This window comes from Bombyx mori, chromosome 23 (genome assembly GCF_030269925.1).
Source record: "Bombyx mori chromosome 23, ASM3026992v2".
Taxonomy (NCBI): domain Eukaryota; kingdom Metazoa; phylum Arthropoda; class Insecta; order Lepidoptera; family Bombycidae; genus Bombyx; species Bombyx mori.
The window spans coordinates 17,067,728-17,084,663 of NC_085129.1; the positions used below are offsets into that span (position 1 = coordinate 17,067,728).

The 16,936-nt window shown below is 39.1% G+C and overlaps 2 protein-coding genes across 2 annotated transcripts in view; one reads left to right on the top strand and one right to left on the bottom strand.

Annotated features, from left to right (window-relative positions):
* Positions 1 to 288: 288 nt before the first annotated feature.
* LOC101738861 (probable RNA-directed DNA polymerase from transposon BS) lies at positions 289 to 10,852 on the top strand. The gene is made up of 6 exons (XM_062675330.1): positions 289 to 3,571; positions 4,613 to 4,814; positions 5,513 to 5,648; positions 6,096 to 6,324; positions 7,017 to 7,136; positions 7,932 to 10,852. Exons 1-6 carry the CDS (start codon positions 2,131 to 2,133, stop codon positions 8,054 to 8,056), a joined length of 2,253 nt encoding a protein of 750 aa, XP_062531314.1. The 5' UTR covers positions 289 to 2,130; the 3' UTR covers positions 8,057 to 10,852.
* A 1,503-nt stretch (positions 10,853 to 12,355) lies between these two features.
* Positions 12,356 to 16,936, bottom strand: part of LOC101738993 (multidrug resistance protein homolog 49) — a 53,164-nt gene continuing 48,583 nt past the window's right edge. The window contains exons 25-28 of the mRNA XM_012694385.4: positions 16,619 to 16,724; positions 15,972 to 16,118; positions 14,843 to 14,951; positions 12,356 to 13,107 (exon numbers count right to left, since the gene is read on the bottom strand). Coding sequence (XP_012549839.2) covers positions 13,007 to 13,107; positions 14,843 to 14,951; positions 15,972 to 16,118; positions 16,619 to 16,724 — 463 coding nt within the window. The 3' untranslated portion in view covers positions 12,356 to 13,006. The remainder of the gene's footprint in view (positions 13,108 to 14,842; positions 14,952 to 15,971; positions 16,119 to 16,618; positions 16,725 to 16,936) is intronic.

Below are 16,936 nucleotides of genomic sequence, written 5' to 3' on the forward strand. Positions count from 1 at the left end.
TTATTTTGTCTATTTAGTGTTTCTTCACGCTTAAATGGGTAATAACGGTGGTTTATTAACTGTTTAATATCTGTGAAAGTGCACAAATGTGGGAAAATGAATCAAAGCCTCTGGACGTAGCTTCTCGGGATCCTCCAAAAAGTCCACTGAAAAAGTTTCAGTAAATAACCATCATTGTATTGAGCTTATATTTCATCCCATATCATCACATCTCATTTAATTTAATTTCATCTCAGTTCATTAATGTCTCAGATGAATCATCTTCATTCCATTTCACTGCGTATGAACATTTTTCATAAAAATACGAATATAAATTAAAATAGGCCTTGACCTATAAGTCGTAATTACCAGGTCATAAAATCTTTTAAAAAAAACTGAACTGTCAAATGTCAACAATCAATGAGAATGGTTTACGGCAATGCAGATGCGCGGCTCTATTTGAAACTTTACCAAAAAATATTGATTGCCGTCACGTCCACATTATTACAAAGTAAAAAATAAGCCCACCACACATTATTTGTAATTATTATAATAAAATGCAAAGTTATAATGTTAAAGTAATAAAAAAAAAAACTAAAACGAATATTTTAATTTACTACATTTAAAAAATCTAACTGCATTTTAAAAACAATGACTTTTGTTACCGGTGTTAGTGTATCAAAAGAGCTCGTCCGAAGTCCAAAGAAGTTTATTATATCGAAAAATAGTGAATACAATGTGGATTTGTGGAAAGAATTGATGAAAAAATGGCTCGTTATCGGCGTATTTATTGTGATAACATTGGCGGTTCTAACACCTGGGATAGGCGCATCAGGAGGCAAACAAAACCGCATGTTCACTTATAGATCATTCTAGAACGCAGTGCACCCCATGAAATCACGTAATTGAATCTTTAAAATTCAGTTTAACCTATTCTAGGTAGAACATGCTTTTAAAGAAATTTTACACTTATTTTTATATTAATACTCTACATGTATTATATAAAGCTTATTTTAATAATTTTTTATATTAATACAAAAGGTTTATTAAAAATAGACTTTGAATGTTTTTTTAAATATTGAAAATAAAACACGAAAATTGCATACATATGTCATACACATTATTTTAAATTAAAAGCTTGACTGAATTTTGATTATCATATTGTTACAAAGTTACTGTCATTCTTTACTATTTGAACTTAGATTTTAATTAGCCTCTGCTTAACTCTCATCTAGATTCCTACGATGTTAAACAGAAACCAGAATATGTGATATAGAAATAGTTTTGGGCGGTAATCTATGGAGAAAATCTATCAGGAACATGTCCTGAAGTTTACTCAAATTATCATTGATTAATTCATTAAGCTCAGTTAGTGGGCAGTTATGTCCAGTGCCTGTGGGAATCGATGACCATTAATCACCAGGTGATCCGTGTGCTGTCATCTAAAATTTCTGGCAATAACCAAGTAGCTTTGTCAATTAGACTTGAGATTATGTGCTTCTAGTTCTTTCTCGGCATATATAAAGTATTACTTTTTTTTTTATTACATAGATTGTTGGTTACGTAGATATCTACAAATGCTGCCACCCACATTGAGATATGAGTTCTAAGGTCTCAGTATAGTTATAACGGCTGCCTCACCCTTCAAACCCAAACCGAAATGCAGAAATAGGCAGGGTGGTGGTAGCTACCCGTGCGGACTCACAAGAGGTTCTACCACCAGTAATTATGCAAATTATAAAGAAAAAGAAAAAAAGCAATTACTGTGATACTGATATCGAATAAAACGGACCTTTAATTACAAAGATAGCCTTTCACCCCTCGGTATGTTATTTGCACCGCACGCAATGGAATGCATTTTGCGATCGCGTTAGCCGTCTTTGCTTACGATTGCGCGCTCATGCGGGGAACTTGCTAATACTATTTTTGATTTCGTATATGGACGAACGAGCACACAACTGACCTGTGTGCTTAGTGTGAGTTTTTTAACGTTCTCGATAGCGTAAAAGTTAACCCAATTTTGTATGCAGTTGGAACAGCGCCCCTAGCGGCAAACGTAGGCAAACGATCCGATTCCATACAAATATGAGCTAACTTTTACGCTATCGAGAGCGTTAAACTCGCACTAAGCACACTGGTATAAAGTGGTTAATGCAGACCATACTTCTTGCACTGCAAGAGCAGTGCACCACCAGCACTCAACACGCGGACCCCGAACACACCGAGTTCGTCGACAGGGAGGTCGAGCGCAGAGCTTCCCTGCCGCCCTCGGACGCGTTACCCCCCATTACCACTTCCGAGGTCAAGGAGGCGATCGATAGCCTACAACCACGGAAAGCTCCCGGCTCCGACGGCATCCGCAACCGCGCGCTTAAATTGTTACCAGCCCAACTGATAACGATGTTGGCCACCATATTAAATGCTGCTATGACGAACTGCATCTTTCCCGCGGCGTGGAGAGAAGCGGACGTTATCGGCATACACAAGCCGGGCAAACCGAAGAACGAAACCGCGAGTTACCGCCCCATCAGTCTCCTCCCGGCGATAGGCAAACTATACGAACGGCTCCTTCGTAAACGCCTCTGGGACTTCGTATCCGCGAACAAAATTCTGATAGACGAGCAGTTTGGATTCCGCGCCAGACACTCGTGCGTCCATCAAGTGCACCGCCTCACGGAGCACATCTTACTAGGGCTGAACAGGCGGAAACCCATTCCGACAGGAGCCCTCTTCTTCGATATAGCGAAGGCGTTCGACAAAGTCTGGCACAACGGTTTGATATACAAACTGTATAACATGGGAGTGCCAGACAGACTCGTGCTCATCATACGAGACTACTTGTCGAACCGTTCGTTCCGATATCGAGTCGAGGGAACGCGTTCCCGGCCCCGTCACGTCACAGCCGGAGTCCCGCAAGGCTCCGCCCTTTCCCCGTTACTATTCAGTTTGTATATCAACGATATACCCCGGTCTCCGGAGACCCATCTGGCGCTCTTCGCCGATGACACCGCCATCTACTACTCGTGTAGGAAGAAGGCGTTGCTTCATCGACGACTTCAGACCGCAGCTACCACCATGGGACAGTGGTTCCGGAAGTGGCGCATCGACATTAACCCCACGAAAAGCACAGCGGTGCTCTTCAAAAGGGGTCGCCCTCCGAACACCACGCTGAGCATCCCTCTCCCGACTAGGCGCGTCAACACCCCCGCCCCCGCCGTTCGCCCAATCACGATGTACGACCAGCCCATACCGTGGGCCCCGAAGGTCAAATATTTAGGCGTCACCCTCGACAGTAGGATGACATTCCGCCCCCACATCAAGACGGTACGCGATCGTGCCGCCTTCATCCTAGGACGTCTCTACCCGATGATATGTAGGCGAAGTAAAATGTCCCTTAGAAATAAGGTGACACTCTACAAAACTTGCATACGCCCCGTCATGACCTATGCAAGTGTAGTGTTCGCTCACGCGGCCCGCATACACTTAAAATCCTTTCAAATTATTCAATCCCGTTTTTGCAGGATAGCCGTCGGAGCCCCGTGGTTCGTCAGGAACGTCGACCTCCATGACGACCTGGACTTAGAGTCCATCAGTAAGTATCTGCAGTCGGCGTCCATGCGCCACTTCGATAAAGCGGCACGACACGAGAACCCTCTCATCGTGGCCGCCGGTAACTACATTCCCGATCCTGCGGACAGAATGGAAAGCAGTCGACGTCGCCCTAAACACGTCATCTCGGATCCTCCTGATCCACTAACGGTGCTTTTAGGTACTTCAAGCACCGGTCACCGTTTTCGTCGAACCCGTCGCTTGCGACGAAGGGCTCGACGAGTAAATTAACTCTCAGACACAGCCCACTGAGTTTCTCGCCGGATCTTCTCAGTGGGTCGCGTTTCCGATCCGGTGGTAGATTCTGCGAAGCACGACTCTTGCTAGGGTTCGTGTTAGCAACATCGTCAGGTTTGAGCCCCGTGAGCTCACCTACTAAAGTTAAGGCTACGCTGAAATAGCCGCTAGGGCTATCAGCTTAGGTAGGATAAAAAAAAAAAAAAAAATACTTCTAAGTGAAAGTGGCCACGCACATCGAGTAGGGGGAACTTTGGGTATAACAATTGTCCAATCCTCAAAACTGCTATGTGGCAGCAATTGGCAGGATAACGTTACCTATCCGCGTGGGCTTGTAATATGCTCCATTACTACCAGGGTTCTTCTCCAGGAATGTTAAGTACTCCAAGGGGAGGTTAATTATTTAGGGAATTCCTTAGCCTCCTTATTCGATACACGCGAGAGAATCAGTTATTGCTACTCTAGCCAACACCACACAACCAACTGGTGCGACGATGTGTCTGGAAAATGCCAAAATTATATCTGGAAACGCATTATGGGGGTAGAAATGATGAATTTTACTCGGAGTACCGGTGGTACAATGGAAAAAAGAGATATAGATTATTTCAATTGATTCCCTAGAGTACTCGCTATGATGTTAAACATCAAAGGATGGGTCTTAGACCCGGATATTTCGAGGGCTCTTCTCTTGCACGTTGTAAATGAAATCATTAGAATAGGCACGTTACATCCATCACTGCAGCAGCAAGATGTTTTGATAATATAACCAAATAAAATCTATTTACAGGTATTATCCACACGGAATACACGTCGTATCTACTCCTTTCATACATCTACTATTTGGCAGGAAGGCAGACTGTCCTACCTATAAAATTACCGACCACAGTCATTCTGATAACGTGCGTGCACACTCATATTGTTATACCTTGTATACACGTGGTCATCGTGTCGGCTATCAGAGACCTGACCGACATCGGTATTGTTAAAGGGTGAGTTTCGACCTTAGGTATAAGCCGCGCCAATAAAGAAACGAATCGAAAATGGCGTCTCTGTACCTGCACTGACAGATAGTAGGGCTAACAAATAAATAGATAGATAGAAAGAAAAAGTTGTTTATTGTAAAAAAAAATATAAAAAAACAAATGAGAATGTACTATAACAATAACAAATTTAAGAAAAACAACAATAAACAACGAAATGAGGAACAAATGCAACAAATAACAACAGAATTTGAGAGAAAATAGAACGCGTCGAGACAGTGTGAGAACAAAGTCGGAATTGATATTTTTTTTGCATGCAGTACGCGTCGTGTGCGGTTAAAGACAGCAATAGTTTAGAGTGAGAGCGCATGATCGCCGCCGCCATTTTAGATTCGTTTCTTTATTGGCGCGGCTTATACTAGACCTTTTTTATGGTAATTATGAATGAAGAAAACGTTAACGCCACGACAAGACACGACTACGACAAGAGGTCGATCATTGCAATGTGCAGCGGTTGTGACAAGCCATCTGCTTCGGAGCAGATATAAGTAGTACTAATTGATATAGATATATGTTTTACTAACAGACCTTAATACATCGGTTTTTAATTTTTAACAACGATCGCATGAACTAAGAAAGATCACTCTCCAAGCGCCCGTATATCTCACGAGCGGTGGGAAGCTTTGATGTTTTTGGTTGGCTTCCAGGGCGTTGTATTCCTCAGTTGGTGCTCCGACCATGTGGCTGTCGATCACGTTGAGCGACAGCGACGCTGCGGCCGCGGTGGTGGCTTTCAACTACGTCGCGTCGCTTGTAGCGATACCGCTGTCTTTGTTTATACTGGTGAGTTGAGTTAAGCCTCGTCGTTTTCAGCTTATAGCGTCTCCTGTTTCGCTTAGGAGGGAATCTTTGGCCGACGAGTTGGCAACATCGAGTCACTCAACGGTTCGCGTCTAAACCCCGAGTGAGGCCACATAGTCACATAGTGCGTTTCCAGAAATCTTTCAGAATATTTTGGGGTGAAGCCAACTCTAAGATATCCTTCTTCAAACGGGGCTTGCGAAGAGTACTTAGTGGTAGGAAGAGACTTTGCTGTGCCTCTGCCATTGCTGACGTCCATGAGCTATGGTAACTACTCGCCATTAATTGCATCTGCGTAAATTGGTCATAAAAAAAAGACCGAACTTAACTGGTGCATTTGTAGTGACAAACCGTATTAATTACCTGAAGCCATTACACTCTACGATACCTATGGAATATGTCGAAACGTCCAAGGAGATTTCGTTACAGTGTGGTCACCCATCGAAGCCAGAAACGAAGGTGCTTGTAACGGTCGTATCGGCAGTAGCGCCGTACGCTATAGGTGTGTACCACGCGAAAAGGCACGGCTCCACGAAGCGCAGCGCGACCGAAGCGAGAGCCTATGCTCTCGTTCTCTTATATGTGGAGTGCTGTCAGTACTTCGACAATGCGGGCGGCGTCATGAAGGTCTTCGACTTATTCGCCATCATTCTGCTCGGTGAGTTCGATGCGAATTGATTTCATGATTAATTTGTATAATTTGGCCATGTTTGGCTGTGATTTTCGCGCATTTTTTTATTTTATTGCATATATAGGTGGACGACCTCACAGCCTACCTTGTGCTAGGAAGTTACCGGAGCCCTTAGACACGTAGGAGGGTCGGCCCCCGGCCCGAAAAGAAAAAGCCCATAGACACCTACAACGTAAACACCGCCTCGCACCTTAGATATTAGTTCTAAGGTCTCAGTACAGTTACAACGGCTGCCTTACCTTTCAAACCGAAACCCTTCAAACGGCAGAAATAGACAGGGTGGTGGTACCTACTTGTGCGGACTCACAAGAGGTCCTACCACCCGTAAAACCAATAAAGAAAGATTAGTTTGAAAAAATTAATATTGGAGGTGTTAATGTCCTTATGAACACAATGGATTTTTGTTTAATGCGAATTGATGAATACAGAAGCTACCAGACATTTAATGGTAGGGCGTAGTGTGAGACCTCACGGGTGGCTACCATCGTTCTGCGTATTTCTGCCGCTAAGCAGCCATGTATTCTAGTTGTGAGAGCCACATACCATCTGGTTCTGCGGTTAAGTCCCCTATACAGTATTTTCCGAGCGTTATGACCCAGGTGGGCTGTAAGCTCGTCCACCCATATAAGCAATAAAAAAAATCATGTTTTCAATTTTAGTGTTCACATGTCTGCTAACAAGTACGACAGCTTGCTGGGCGTACGCTCGCTGTGGACTGATTGACGGCGAGCATTCGCGTACGATCGCTTTGTGTTCGATGTCTAAGTCAATTGAGTTTGGTGAGCGAATATTAGTAATGCGCATAGCATAACCGTCGACTCCTTAATTTTTCAATCACCGGGTCTACTTTCACACTTCCTTTGATATACTCATTCTTTATCTTGTCCATTCTTGTAACTCCACACATCCATCTCAACATTTGCATCTCTGCCGCAGGCACTTCTCTTTCATGCTTAACTTAAGTCGCCCAAAATTCAGATCCATACAGCATTCATACATTGGTTCGACTTTTACATAACACTGACAGCTTTAAGCAAATGTCAAGTAAAATGTTGCCGTATTTAAAAAACCAGTATTTAAAAATAAATAAAAATTCACGATCATTCTACATATCTATCTATATTTAGATAAAAAACATGTGTGCAATTCACACGTGGTAGAATTGAAGCCTTCAAAAATTAAAATTCAATTAACTTATATGTCTAAGAATAAGTAAAAATTTGTCGTCGTTATTATATAATTGAAAATCATCATGTTTTATAGTATGAAGAGTGCGCTAGACTCTGTGAATTGATATCTTAATTTCACGTATTATCCTAAAATAAAATTCATTACATACAAGTGGTTTCATACACGTTAGTAATAAAAAAATCTCATAGATGGCGCTGTATTAAAAAAAAACACGGTATAACACTTCCCATCTCATTTTCTTTCACGTTATATCCTGTGAATTTATGTGTCTGTCTCTTTTTACTGTCGTTTTTTTGTTTCATCGACTTCCAAATCACAACGATGCTGAAGATGTCACTTCAAAAAGTCCAGTTGTTTGACAGTGACGTTTTGTTTCCTGTCAGCTTCGTGGAGATCGCAGTGCGCGATATCCGGGGCTTCGATGATGTTAGCTGCGTTACCCGCGCGAGCCCTCGTACTTGCTGTCATATCAGATGGCGAAAGGGCGTCTTCACCAGCGCCGGAATAACAAGTATATCTATACTAATATATAAATCTACAGTGGTTTCTACGGATGTTCCGTTATAACTACTGAACCATGCTTCCGATTGACTCGAAATTTGGTATCCATGTAGAAAATACATGTACTTAATGGATAGGCTAATATTTATATGAGTGTTGGACTCCCTATACCAGTTGCGGGGGCGTTAATGATGAGAATCTTTGTGGGGGTGAGAAATAATAATGTTAATTTTAAATGCCCAGCGAAGCGGACGGGTACAGCTAGTACCTAATAAATATATGTGGGATTGTAGAGCCAAATCTACTAGATTTTAACCTACATTTTAACTTTAAAATTTTAATAAAAAAAAACTTATCATCTTAATCTCAGTCGATGAATGATAATTACATTCAATATAAAACAAATCTAGTATACCAGTATGAACTAAATAATAAAAAATACCGATTTTCCCACATACACGGTACATAATATATATAAACTTAAAATAATAATATATAGGTTTTTCACTTGAAATTCTATTTTATAAGCATCAGATTTATTTTCTATCCGAAGGTTAGATTTTTTATTAATAATTCTTTTAAAATTAAAAAGAACAAAACACAAAGAATACATGTCAATAATTTAATGTCTTCGAGACATTTATTTTTTCGGGTTTTTTTATATTTTTTTATTGCTTTCAGCTTAGTTAATTTTAAAATATTAATAAACAAATACCTATTTTTGAATATGAAATTAAAAAATTGAATTTTAATATTAAAAACCTATATATAAAGATATAATATGTTAGATACTATAAGATTGGTAGTACAAATTATGTAGGTTAATTTGAAAGAAATTCTTTCAGACAATCTCATGGCATAGTCGGTGAGTCGGCTACAAGAATATTACAAAATTGTATTAAAACAAAGAAAGAGGCCTTCGCAAACTTTTTATTAACTAATGGTCCAATGCAATATTTAAAAATGTCACAAAAATAAGTCTATAGAACGTTTGTAAAGGGGTTTTAACTTTATCGGATCGTTAAGGCGCGTTTTAACAATGTGTAACACTTTTTGACATTCTTATAACGAGCTTATAAAGCTCTGATAACTCGTTGCGAACATGACCACGAATATTTAAGTAATAGACATAAAAATAATAATAATATAGTGCATGTAATTGTAAAATATTTTAAATGCTGATGATCGATATAATAATATGGCCTTAAACACTATTACCTCAAGATTTAGATTCAGTTGTGTGTTACATTTTTTTTTATTACACGTTTAAAAAAAAAAAGTTTTATTGATTAGCACGATTACCGAACCCAGAATAACCCGTCGAAGCTACTGGTTGTAAGTAGGTAGGCAAAAAAAATATTTCGCTTGGTCGCGCTGGTCCCTCTATCGGATGCGGCTTCCTCCCGGTGAAGGTCATGGGGCGACTTGAGGGGGTTGAGGCTGCGAAGCGCGCTATCAGCACTCTAGCACGCTGCCATGAAGTAATAATGTTACGCCGGTAAGACTAACGCCATCTATCGCCGAAACGAATATCAAAGGAACTCGTAACTTTGAGAAAGCTCGAGAAGTACAATGCCATCTATTGTCAGCGGAAACACGAAGCTACTCGGCTTGCCCAGAATGTTCTCGATAAATCTAGGGATGTCGTCTCGACTATAAAAGCGATAGTAGCTAAGTGATAAATACAGTTTCAAGTTGTAATTTGCTGGAACATTTATTTATCCCGAACCCCAGCGCTTAACAATACATGCGCTATTCATATTGGTTAAAATTTATAATAATCTCGATTTTATAACAAGCAAATTATTAGTTAAACACGACATTTCGAACCGAATTCCACATTCCAACTTGCCAACATTCCTAACAAGTCGAGTACCTTCGACGTGTGTTTCAGCTATCTGACAATAGATGGCGTTGTACTCCTCGAGTGCTCTAGATGTTGCTAGATCCTTCGAGATTCGTTCGGCTATTCGGCGATAGATGGCCATATTCTTACCGGCGTAACAGTATGTGTATCCTTGTTTTTAATAAAAAGGTCACATTTGTGCTATTATTAAGTCGAAAGCCCGGAGCATAACGCTTTTTCGTTACGTGACGACTTCGTTAAATCCAATCTAATTTCAAAGTGTAGAACAAAATATGTTTTAACTTTTTTTTTTTAAAACATACAACGAAAGAAAATGCCTTACCTTACTTCGCGTTACTCGTTATAAAGTCGATCGGACTGTAAAATACTTTATTTTAATGTAATAATAAAAAAAACCGTCCCATAAACTGAAGTAGCTTTTAATTTGAACTATTTTTGTGAAATATAAATCATAAGATACAAATGATATAATAATAATAATAACATCGAAACCTAGTAGTTGTAACTTTTTATCCACGACAAACGGAACGTGCTGGTGTTTGATTACGTAATGCGTGACGTCATTAGTGGCTAATCGTTGCCTCCGCTTATGTTCTACGATCAACTCTTATGTTTTTGTTACAAGTTTGCGATATTTGTATCAAATTGAAATGAAAAGCATATTTCTTTTTACCATTCTAAAAAAAGGATTATTCTTTTCTAAAAATGCTATATTTTGACTTATTGTAGCCTTATCATAAAATACAAAAATAGTTTTATAACCAAGGCGGTAATACTAAGTATTCCTATAACAGTTTTAGCCACAAATGACGACACTGCAGCACTGACGAAGGAATCCGGTATTGTATATCTGAATATGTCTCAAGCCAAGATTCATTCCATCGTTTTTAGCGAGTTAATTATTTAGATAAGATATTAAAAGATTTTCAAACATAATTATTTCATTTTATTTATTAAATTTATAATCATTTCTAACAGGTTCCACCATTTAATCCTTCTTAGTCCTCCTCGTAAAACGAGATTGAAGTCTGATTTGCGTCACATTTTCGTCACACGTATAAAGGACACTTCAATTAGAGCGGCGCCATTGTAGCTCGTGTAATATTTTCAAAGGTGGCGCCATGTTTTTTTTTTCCTAAAACCGCCTACAGTTAATTGCGTTTACAACTGCCATTGTACATATGGTACATTGCTCGTAAAACGGATGGCCATTGGGGCCGAAAAGTTCTTGAGTGACGACCGCGTACTGAAAGCCGTAGCGTGGGTAGGTTTCCCACAAGATGAACTAACAACCAGGATGCAAGCAGCGCAGGACCGGTCTTTGTGGCGAGGCTTGGGGGAGGCCTATGTCCAGCAGTGGGCGTCTGCGGGCTGATAGAATACTGCCGTGAAGCAGTAATGCGTTTCGGTTTGAAGGGCGGGACAGCCGTTGTACTGTAAAAACTGAGACAAGTACGCATGTCTCGAGGTCCGTTTACGTTGTAGATGTCTATGGGCTCCGGTAACCACTTAAAACCAGGTGGGCCGTGAGCTAGTCCACCCATCTAAGCAATAAAAAAAATATATAAAAAATAACTGCTAAACTAATATCACACCACTTAAGCTTTTGAGTTCCTATTTTGCTGCTCATAGTTTTTAGACAGTTTTGATTTATACCCCTGTGTAAGGGAGTTTTCCCTCACTTCTACACTCGATATGTGACCTGTATCAACTCGATATGAGTGCGAGTGTTTTAACGTTCTCGATAGCGTAAAAGTTAACTCAAATGGAATTGGAACGTTTGTTTACGTTTGCCGCTAGAGGCGCTGTTCCAACTGCATACAAATTTCAGTTAACTTTTACGCTATCGAGAACGTTAAAGAACTCGCACTAAGCACAAGTGCACACTTCAAACTACGCTGCCGGAAGTAAGGTCCGAAGTTGACTCTTGTACCGATCCAGCACGAATAATACCAAAGCCTATTTATAGTACGTAACTTATGAGCTGAGAAGGATTGTAGAACGTATCTAAAATAAAATACGTGTTTTTTTTATGTCCTTTTTATTAATAAAATTGAATTAAAACATTTCCTGCTACGCAGTGATAAATTACAAAGGCGATAAGATTTTTGAGATTTATTAAAATAGTTTATAGAAAATTAATGTCTCATGTCTCAATAGCAAATGTCAAATTTCTCAATTCATTAATGTCACAACGTAATATTTATCCTTATTAGCGTTTTAGATCAGCAAGTGATCCAAACGCCGTCATAAAAAAATCGTCAGTGTTTTTAACAATGCCATTAAATTAATATTAAGATGCGAAATATTAACACTCGAGAATAGACTCAAGCAAGATACGATATCAGACTAATTCTGATGCGCATAATATCGACCATATTAACCTAGTATTTAACCTATAACTTAAATGTACTTAATTTATTTTAAAAAAAAATCACAGTTGTCGATGTACTTATATTAAAATTACTAGTGTACAGTTACTTCATTTCCGAATTTAATACTAATTTTAAAGCTAAATAGGATCCTAAGGATAATTTTATGTAAGTAATAAATTTATAAATTTTTAAGGTTACAGTTTAAAATTATTCATTACAAATTTAAACTATGGCAAGAACAGAATGAATATAACCTAAAATGTCTCATTAAAAAAAAAAGAGTTAATAAAACTATGAGACAGTAGCGAAGTCACTTTGATTCTCATTGTTAGCGTTATAAGTTATAGATATCACAATATTTTCGTAGCCAAATAGAAAAAAACTTGATGACTTTTAAATTCGTTTTTAGGTTAAGTTTTTTCTTTTTAATAATACCGAATTTTTTGCGGAAACGCGAGGAGTGAAGTTGTGTGATTTGTTTTATTTTGACTATTTAGTGCTTCTTCAGGTTTAAATGTGTAATAACGGTGGTTTATTAACTGTTTAATATCTGTGAAAGTGCAGTGAAAACAATATTAAGTTGTGCAAGTTTTAAGGATATCGGATTTAATAAATTAATGTGTTACTGCTATATACTTTTCCTGATGTAGATTCAACTATAACAGCATTGTTATTACAATAATATTCTATTTAAATCTATTTATGACAGTCAATGTCACGCTTTCGCTTCCGAGGGTCCTTGCTGCTGCAATAATTCCCAGTAAAGTCCACGTTTTCGGACCAGCTCGTCATGTGATCCGCTTTCGGCTATGACTCCTGTGTAGAACAAAAATCAAATGTTCAAATATCGACTAGTCTCACGTGTAAGTAGTTTAGTATACGCGTGTATTTAAATATCTTTATGATGTATGGTAGCTATGTTAGTAATAAGTTGACTGACTTTTTGGCGGGAACGCGAGGAGTGAAGTTGTGTGATTTGTTTTATTTTGTCTGTTTAGTGTTTCTTCAGGTTTAAATGTGTAATAAAGGTGGTTTATTAACTGTTTAATATCTGTGAAAGTGCACAAATGTCGGAAAATGAAACAAAGCTGCTGAACGAAGCTTCTCGAGATCCTCCAAAAAATCCACTGAAAAAATCTCAGTAAATGACCACCATTTTACTGAGATTATATTTCGTCCCATATTTTTTTTTTTTTTATTTTTATTGCCCTTGTAGGCAGACGAGCATACGGCCCACCTGATGGTGAGTGGTTACCGTTGCCCATGGACTTCAGCAATGCCAGGGGCAGAGCCAAGCCGCTGCCTACCGCTTAATACTCTCCACAAGCCTCGTTTGAAGAAGGACATGTCATAGCGCTCGGGAAACACCGTGGAGGGGAGCTCATTCCATAGCCGGATGGTACGTGGCAAAAAAGATCTCTGGAAACGCACTGTGGATGACCGCAGTGGCTCCAGGTAGTACGGATGAACTCTACTCCGATGGCGGGCGGTGCGATGGTAAAAACGAGATGCCGGTATCATCTCGAACAATTCCTCAGAGCACTATCACCACATATCATCTCATCTTATTTCATTTCATTTCATACCAGTTGATTAATGTCTTAAATTAATCATCTTTATTTCATTTTATTTCACTCCATATTATAATTTTTCATAAAAATAAGAATATAAATTAAAATAAGACATGACATCAACAAGGTCTTCGTTACCAGGTCATAAAATCCCTTAAAAAATAAAATAATGAGTTGACATTTTTATTTTTTTTCATTGTGTAGTTGTGTTATTTAGCAAAGCCCACATACTTGAATGTTTATACTATAGGAACTTGATACGAGGTTGAAGTCTAATAAGTGTTGTAGTAGCCAATTAAAGTAGGTAAGATTAACTTAATGTCTGAAGCAACGGGTTTTGCGTAACAGGATGTGTGGTGACAGACTTTTTGGCGGGAACGTGAAGTGTCAACTTTGTGAATTATTTTAATTCATTGTTTTTTAGATTTTAATACTTCTTAAGGCTTAGCATCTGTGAATGTGCACAAGTGTAGTTAAATAAAAACAACATCGATAGACGTGGCTTCTGGGGTAAATCCAATCAATCCTATAGACTCTCCGTAAATTTAAAACAATTCCTTAGAGATTTGACTTAATCTCATCTAACACCTAAGGTGTGCTATTTTGTCTCACTTCATCGAATACCAGTTCATTTCGTTGAATAAGTTTCGGCTGTATGGGCTACGTTCTCTTTGCCTGAACAATGGCCGACCATAAAAAAACCACAGATGAGCCGCGAACTCACACCATGCGGTACTCAAAGAATCTCTACCCAACTCTTTCTATTTTATTTCTCTACTTATTCGCTGGTAGTCTAAAGAGCTACTCCAGCTTTGCACGAGTAGGTGAGCTCACGGGCTCAACCTGAGATAATTCGCTAACACTAGCCCTAGCAAGAGCAGTGCTTCGCTGAATCTACCACCGGATCGAATTTGCGACGCACTGAGAAGATCCGGTGACAAACTCAGTGAGTAATCCATCTCGCTCTTTAGTTCACTCACCGTTCTCGACCACGCATATCGTGTGTGCATGTCTGATCGTAGCTAGTCGATGAGCTATTATAATTGTCGTTCGATCTTTGGCGGCGACTTCCAGAGCGCTTTGCACCACCTGTAACAAATAATATATTAATACAATCTGAATTATCCCATTACTAATAACTTTTTTTTTCATTTACTTCATTTACTTCAGATTTTGCATCCATATTACAATTCATTAACAATAACATTTCATATTATAGAATCTCAAAATTAAATAAAACCCATAACTTAACAATAGCAATCACTACAATTTTGGAATAAAATAAAAATAATAATTATTATAAAATAAACAAAAAAAAGGTATGTCAAAACTACCAAACTTAAAGGCTGGTTTGGATTCAGAGTGCTCAACATGCTCATTAAATTAGAATATTTCAGAAACAATATCCGGCAACTTTTGTGGAACGAAGTGTAGCGGATAATGATATAGAGTAACTCGTTTTTTTTGAGAAGAACAGAGCATCTTGTATAGATCACAGACATAGCTAATATCATTTAATACATATAATCGTGTTTCCAGACACAAAACTATAACTTCGGCATTAAAATCATCAATTTTTGGTTAGTCGATATACTACGCACGTGAGATTGAAGTCACAATTTTAGCAAAACTGAACAACTGTACAGCCGTCATCACCCCCTATTAAAACCGGGAATGCCCGAATGACGGTACGTCAAATAAAGTCGTCGTGGCCTAAAGGATAATAATTCCGGTGCATTCGTATGTAGCGATGCATCGGCGTTCGAATCACGATTGACTTCCACGGCGAAGGAATAACATCGTGTAATAAAAACCGAAATCCGCAAAATTATAATTTGCGTAATTTCTGGTGGTAGGACGTCTTGTGAGTCCGCACGGGGAGGTACCACCACCCTGCATATTTCTGCCGTGTAGCAGTAATGCGTTTCGATTTGAAGGGTGGGGCAGCCGTTGTAACTATACTGAGACCTTAGAACTTATATCTCAAAGTTGGTCTTTACGTTGTAGATGTCCATGGGCTCCAGTAACCACTTAACACCAGGTGGGCTGTGAGCTCGTCCATCCATCTAAGCAATAAATAAAAACCTGTAAGTAATTACTTTTACCGACCTTTTCACTGGAAGCATCCAAGGCTGATGTGGCTTCGTCCAGTAGCAAAACCCTCGGGTTTCGTACCAAGGCCCTTGCGATCGCGATCCTCTGCTTCTGTCCCCCGGACAGAGCAGCTCCGCCTTGTCCCAGCTTCGTTTCGTAGCCCTAAATTAAAAAGCGCGTGTTTATTAGATCACCCAACTGACATAAAACTTCTTTAATTCCATAATTCCACCTACATGTATTTTTATATATATATAAATAATAGATTGTTCGGAAAGTAATTTCATTGTTTCCCGACAGAGGATTTAATTGAATTTTTTTGCACGCAACCTCACATTTAAGCCGTATAATTTTTATATGCTTTGAGAGCTCATATAGCAAGGCTTGTATCTGAAAAAATCCAATTAATTCTACGCTAGTACTTTTTGGTTGGTGCCCTTTTAAATGTGGAGAGTGATAAGCAGCATTTTCGGCATATCTTACTGTTTTACTACAGAAAGGGTAAAAATGCTGTTCAAGCCAGAAAGAAATTGATCGATGTATATGGAGAAGGTGTGTTGACAGTACACCAGCACCAGAACTGGTTCGCTAAATTTCAATCTGGCAATTTGATGTCGAAGATGCACAACGTTAAATTTATTAGAAAATATGCTTATGCTCACCAAAGGTAAGCCCGCCACAAAACCGTGTACGTTCGCTTGTTTCGCAGCGTCTATAATCTCTTCCAAGGTCACATCCCGTGAATTGTCTCCGTATGCAATATTTTCCCTTAAAAAAAAGTTGATAAAGGTTAATTTGGTCTTTTTGATGAGAGCGCGAGGGGCGAAACAATTTTGATTTTTTTATCCTACCTAATCGTTGGTAGCCTAAGGTGCTATTCCAACTTCACGCGGACCGGTAGGTGACCTCACGGGCTCAACCTGAGAGAATTGCTAACACTGGCCTTAGCAAAAGCAGTGCTTCGTTGAATTTACTAACGG

Excerpts from the sequence above, each read along its gene's own strand:
- LOC101738861 (XM_062675330.1), top strand. The coding sequence starts at position 2,131 with ATGCAGACCATACTTCTTGCACTGCAAGAGCAGTGCACCACCAGCACT. Across the intron at positions 3,572-4,612 it reads CCTGGACTTAGAGTCCATCA|GTATTATCCACACGGAATAC; the intron begins GTAAGTATCTGC and ends ATCTATTTACAG. Across the intron at positions 7,137-7,931 it reads GTCTAAGTCAATTGAGTTTG|CTTCGTGGAGATCGCAGTGC; the intron begins GTGAGCGAATAT and ends GTTTCCTGTCAG.